General features: G+C 37.7%; 1 protein-coding gene across 1 annotated transcript; it reads left to right on the top strand.

Annotated features, from left to right (window-relative positions):
* Nucleotides 1-752: 752 nt before the first annotated feature.
* Nucleotides 753-4,245, top strand: LOC134743556 (striatin-interacting protein 1). The gene has a single exon (XM_063677058.1). It carries the CDS (start codon nt 889-891, stop codon nt 3,355-3,357), a length of 2,469 nt encoding a protein of 822 aa, XP_063533128.1. The 5' UTR covers nt 753-888; the 3' UTR covers nt 3,358-4,245.
* Nucleotides 4,246-6,893: the final 2,648 nt, after the last annotated feature.

Genomic DNA, 6,893 nt, shown 5'->3' with positions numbered 1-6,893 from the left:
TTAGTATGTGGGTATTTTTGCACTTTGTAATTTTTCCTCAGTCACCCGTTGACCACGAACGCTGTAAAGAGTTCGAAACGTCGGGATGTATTATAAATTCAATATACGCGATATAATCCGTTTTCATAGTTTTATTTCATAAAAATGAAGATTTATAAAAATACGATAAAACGTATTTAAATATGGATAAATGTTTTTTTTTTATTTGCATTAATTATTTTTATGATTTTGACCCATATTCTTTCACTGATATGCGTTAAAATTGTTAAATAACAAACGAAACCGTCAACGCCATCTATACGACAGTAGGCCATAGCTAGTAGCGCCCTCTGAACGAGAATAAAATTTTCTTGATTTTCGAGGCACGTTTTTTCCTTAGACTGTATCCATCTATTACGGAGTTATATCTATCTTTGTCTGAGCCAAAGCAACAAAGAGAGTAAGTATAATCTGAGCTTAGTTTTGCGCGTTTATCCACTAGTGCGCTAATTAGCGCCATCTTTTGTTGAGTATAATACAAATTAGAGTATATTACCTTCGTTAGATGCCGCTACTTTACTCAGCTGTGAGAATATTTTTAGAAAGTACTTGTTATTAGTCATTATTTTCACTTAGACTTAAAAAGTTTATTGGATTAAAATCAACAAATTCCCATTAAAAAACACCATCACCAAATTAATTTACATGAATTAATGACATTCGATTGCCATCTGTCAAAATATTTTCCTTTTTTCTTAGTCTGTGCTAATGTGCCTGTCTGTGGTGCAAGTGAATTGGTAATCAATCAATCCAGTTTCTCTGTTCATTTTACGAACAATAATAATAAATGCGAAATCCCAAGATAGCTATGTAAATTAGAAACGGTTTGCGCTTGCTTTGGCTTCCCCAATGATGGGCACGAATGGCAACGGACGTCGGGGAGGTGCCAAAATGCCCGACGCTCGTCGACCCATGGAAGAAGGCGATTGTGTCAACGATATGGAGAGCCCCGAGCTGGATTTTATTTACGACGACTGCGATACACAGGCCAACGAGATAGCCGAGCTGTACAGCTACACTGAACACCCTGAGTTCCAGCTGAATGTCAAGGCTTTCGAAGACATTATGGAAGAGTTTAATCTACCGCCCAGTTGGCAAAGGTTGTCCAATAAGCAACAACGGACGGTTGTGATGAAGTTGTTAGAGCACCTGGATGTGGCAGTGAATGACATACGAATGCGGGCGTCTCGCTGTATCCTTTATTTGGCGCAGGGATGCTGGGCAGAGATGCAATCAGACGCCGAGCAGGCTCACTGGGCGCGCATAAACGTGATGACCCTGTACGACATGGGCGTCTTCACGGCTTTTGTCGAACTTCTCAACCTCGAAATTGTGAAAAGCAGCTCTGCTATAGCTTCAAGGAAACTTGCAGAATCACTAGCAGACTCCACCAACCTCAGAGTAATCCTATCTGTTCTTTATTTGATCACCGAGTACATGAGAACTGAAAAAGATAATCCTGACTCTGAGTTTGCACATTTAGTAAAAAACTTTAAAGAAGAACTTGGAACACCTTTTGGTGATGAGTTATTACCTGTCAAACTGTTAAGTATGGTGACACATCTTTGTGCAGGCACAACACCACATTTTCCCATGAAGAAAGTTTTACTGTTATTGTGGAAAATACTTCTGGTGTACTTAGGAGGGTCCAAGGAGCTGAAAGAGAGGAAATCAAGGCTTAGAGAAAAGCATGGCTTAGACCCAATAACTGAAGACACCCTTGAAATAATTAAAGGTATGAGAGCAAGTTCCCCACCCCCAAGTGCTGCTGACATGCTTGAAAATCAAAACCCTGTTGGAAGAAAAATTAAACTATCAGAAAATGAACGGGCTCTGAGAAGGCAGACTTTCATGAAGCAAACATCGCTGGATGAATCTGATGAACAAATATTTGTAGACAAGGAAGAAACTGGCAACGGGTCTGAAGATTACTCTATGGAGTTCCAGTCTATGCCTGCAGATAGTACACAAAATCCAAATCAAAACCCAAACTGTCCATATTACATGTACTTCAAACAGTTTGAAAGTCCCCCACCACCCCCACCACTGCCACGGAGTTTGCCATGGCAGTCAAAAGTCCGGCAGAAAGATATTGACATGTTTCTGGACAATGTCAGAATCAAATTTGTAGGCTACTCTTTACCTGGGGACAGGCAGACAATTGATGGTCTCCCGCAACCCATACATGAGGGTATAGATATACTAAGAAAGCACATGTACACCAGTTTGTCTGAGCTTCAAATAGAAAGAGAAATTGAAATAGCCCGCAGTCCCCTAACAAGAGGTGAGAAAGATGTTGAAGAAACTGAAGTGGAAATACTGTATAGAGCCATGCTGCCAAACCTACCACAGTACATGATTGCTTTGTTGAAGATACTCTTAGCGGCTGCGCCAACCTCTACAGCTAAAGCTTACACTTTCAACATTATGTCAGACTTACTACCTGAAGAAATGCCCATGACAGTCCTGCAATCTTTGAAACTTGGCATTGATGTCAACAGACACAAAGAGATTATTGTCAAAGCCATCACAGCTATATTACTCCTTCTTCTCAAACATTTTAAGTTAAATCACATATATCAATTTGAATTCATGTCACAACATCTAGTCTATGCGAACTGTATGCCGCTTGTCCTGAAGTTTTTCAACCAAAATATTCTGTCATATGTTGGAGCCAAGAATTCAATACCAATATTTGATTTCCCTGCTTGTGTGATTGGTGAGCAACCAGAGTTGACAAAAGAATGTTTGGATATTGGAGACTCCTCAGTTCCATATTCATGGAGAAATGTTTTCTCTTGCATCAATTTAGTAAGAATTCTTAACAAGCTGACCAAGTGGAAAAACGCAAGAATAATGATGCTGGTTGTGTTCAAAAGCGCGCCTATTTTGAAACGAACCCTCAAGGTCAGGCATGCACTTATGCAGTTTTACGTGCTAAAATTGCTTAAAATGCAGACAAAATACTTGGGACGTCAGTGGAGGAAAACTAATATGAAAACCATCAGTGCCATTTATTCTAAAGTGAGACATAGGTTGAATGATGACTGGGCGTTTGGCAATGATGTAGATGTTCGGCCATGGGATTTCCAAGATGAAGAGTGTGCTTTAAGAGTCAGCGTGGATCGCTTTAATCAGAGGAGGTATGGTTCGGGTGGAGACATTGAAATAGATCTTACGCCGCTTGACACGGACATAAATAGTGTTCTGGAGTCCAATGTAGAATTGGATGATGAGTTCAAAGAGAGCTATGAGCTGTGGCTGGATCAAGAAGTGTACAATAATGAAATAAACTGGGATATCCTTCTCACAGCCTGAAATAATCATCCTAAATGCAATATTACTGTTAATATAAATGGCAATAAAAGTATTATGAGTATTGACGATCAAAGTTTGCATGCTAATACGTCTAGTATTTTATTGCAGTTTTCTCATGAGTTTTTTATGATTGTATAATCTTTTTATTAAATATTTGTTTATTCATAGATCAATTTGCTTGTCAGGCTACAGACGACATGGGGTTAGCTAGTAAATCTAGTTATGCATGGTAGATATAAATTCACAAGGAATATCCTAGATATTGTGTTTTTTTCTCTATGATGCACCTCTATGTGGCCTTAGCCTAGCCATACATCATATACCTAGTTTTAGATTTAGCATGACAGCAAAGTTACATTACCTACACCTAAACCTTTAGAATCTTATGATTATGATCAATAAAATTTTGTTATTAGTTGTGTGAATTTTATACTAATTTTACATAATGTTTATGCTTGAATACATACAACTGTAGATATAACTTTTTTTAATGACTAATGATGAATTGTTAAAACTTGTAATCATGTAGTGTAAAGTTGGATATTTAATTTCTCGGTAATCCATGAATTAAAAAAAGGAGTGTACAGGTTTTTAAAGGGTCGGCAACGCGCATGTAATATCTCTGGTGTTGCAGGCGTCCATAGGCTACTTACCATCAGGCGGGCCGTATGCTTGTTTGCCACTGTCGTGGTATAAAAAAAAAGAATTAACATTTAAAATAGATCTATGTTGGACTTGGACATCTTAGAATAAGTGATAATGAAATCCCTTGTGACGAGACGAGAACCAGTTTGTATTTCATTAATGTATGTTTTGAACATAATTATTTTCTACCTTCATATTACAGTTTTAAACAAGGCTCTTGTAATAAATAATTGTAAAAATTCAGTGGCATTTTCATTCTTATTTCATGTTCACCTACCTAACTACCTACTTGTACAGTCGAGTTCATAAATATGATATGTATACATTTTTCACCTTATTGCAATGGATTAAGGTGAAGAAATGTACACATATTTATGAACTCGGCTGTACATATGAGGAGTCTTTTATTGTATTAGTGTCTTTTCAAAAGGGTTTATTTCTCTATGAAACGCTTACTTTTGTATGGTTTTCATACAGAAATAAACCCTTTTGAAAAGACTCCTCATATGTAGCCCATAAATATGAATCTTTGTCTTTATCTGTCATTTTGACAACAACGAAATGACAACTTCGACGACCACAATGATGTACTTGCAAGCGTGTTAATCAAGCCATCAAGCGCTTGTACAGACTTGGAGCTTGTAGACGTTTGCCAACAATGCCAAGTCTCGGCAAGCATGTAAACGTATCATAAGGTGGTCCATCGTACGTGTGTTTCGTGTGTTAAGGAAGCAGATTAAAGTGTGAGCGAGAACGTAATAATTGTACCGTACCAAGGTCGCGGTCCGGTACGCCCGTCTGTAATGCTTTAACTGTCGCGACATATCGCGAATCACCTACTATAAAAAACCTTCCTTCCGTTTCACACTGTCTATGGTAAGACTTCCTTCTGTTATATTATCTATGATAAAGGACGCTTTTTCCTGTTGCGACTGGTGTACAACTACTTGCTGTTATGAAAAAGTATTTCTTTGAGTGTGTCAATAAATATATAGTAAAGTACAAGACGCTACACTGCAAATTGAGAGCTAAGTATAATTAGTAAAAAAGATAATAATATAAGTCACAAGGGAAATAAAACAAATATGATTCCCTATGAAAGATTTGACGTTGATATACAAGTACATTATAGTTTCAATAAAGTCGAATGATAAAGCCATGTACTAGCATAAGACGCCTTGTCTGCGGGAAGGCTGTCATGATAATCTTGCTTATATCAAATAAAGGAGTCTGGTTGTGGACAGACTCAAGTCAATATTTTACTGATTTCCTCTGGGTCGGGCGCTGTTGCGGTCGGAGGAAAAGCATGCCGGCCATAAGAACGCTCGACCAGAGATGCTGTTGCTAGCGCTGTCGGGGTCGAAGACATAAAGATTCGGTCGGTCTTGACAGCGTTAGATCAGAGATGCCTTGCGAGGTTTTGTCGGGTAAGGGGCATAGAAGTCCGCCGACTATAAGAAAGTTAATTCAATGGTGGTAACCTGCTCTGAGGAGAGGTTAATGATAATAGTTTCTGTTAGGAGCTAGCGCTACTCCTCATGGCTGACGAGCTATGAACAGACGATGTGTGGAGTCCAGCACAATAAATGGGACATTGTAACAAACAAGTTACTGTGTATATTACAATAATCAAATACATGAATGGGTCACGCACTACTAAGGTGCCTGATTGAGTCATGTACATACATAAACTGTTAATACATGTGCTTTGGTATAATAATAAATTCTGAGACATCTATAAATATAAAATCGTGATGTACTTAGTGACTATTGAGGAGTCAATGTGTACCTTTTACAATACAGGCCCAGCTGTTCTACTAATATGGTCATCACAAAGTACAAAGAGGAGCGCACATGGAGATTGCAGCCGTGGAAGTAAAATTATCAGGTATGAGTCATGTCCTTTTGCTACTGAACTGACACATATCGGCATAATAATAGAAGTAAATAGATTCCTTATTAGTGATGTTAAGATAGTTGAGTTACATCAGATGAATCTAGGCAAGATATACATTTTGTGGCTATCGTACTTTCCCCAGCGATGGGCACAAATTGGTGTGAGGATGCAGGGATCTTGGCAGCACTTTGGGGAAGGTGTTGTCAGGATTGCTGGTTGTAAAATTAAACTCAAAAATATAGTTTGATCATACTAAATACCATAATTTACTTAAAACCGTGTTTGAACAAAGGTGTCAGGTTCGGAGTCAGGGAGACGTGATTCATACGGCTGTTTTTATATAAGCTGTTAACTATTATTAACTCTTGTCTGTGCAAATAATAAAAATAAATATTATAGAAATTTTTCATGATTTAATAGGATGGTGGCACCATCTGTTGGCGGTAAGTGGAATCACAGGTGTCAGATCGATACAGTTGTGATCTTTTAATGATATATAGTACTTGTATTTGAAAATCAACTTCATAAAAAACAATATAACTAAAATAAAATTTCTCTGTTATGATTTTAAGTGTTACTTATGACTAAATAAAGTTAATTAAATTAAAAGGAAGCGAAATGGTGAACGGAAATAGGTAAGGAAGTGTTGGTGATCAAATGAAGTCTTGGTCACTCCTATCTGTTATAAAATGTTCTCGAATGTGTTCATGTGATGAATAAATATATAACTTAATATTTTATACTACATGGTAATCGTTTAAAAGCTAATGATCATGTTCAAAACAATTGCAAAAGACACGGAACAAACGTAATGGTCTAAAGTCTCCTCCACACTCGGGAGCGTAGTCTGGAGAGGACTTACGACATTCACAATAAATCGCATACGATTTTGTTGAAATTGTGTCGTGCGTACAACCTTTACATAGAGAATGGACTCGTTCATTTGATCGATTGGTTCGATGGCGGTCGATTATTTGTTACGGCTATAAGAAAT

The sequence above is a fragment of the Cydia strobilella genome, chromosome 8 (genome assembly GCF_947568885.1).
Source record: "Cydia strobilella chromosome 8, ilCydStro3.1, whole genome shotgun sequence".
Lineage (NCBI taxonomy): Eukaryota > Metazoa > Arthropoda > Insecta > Lepidoptera > Tortricidae > Cydia > Cydia strobilella.
The sequence above is the reverse complement of the archived record's forward strand: the minus strand, read 5'-3'. Positions and strand labels throughout refer to the sequence as shown.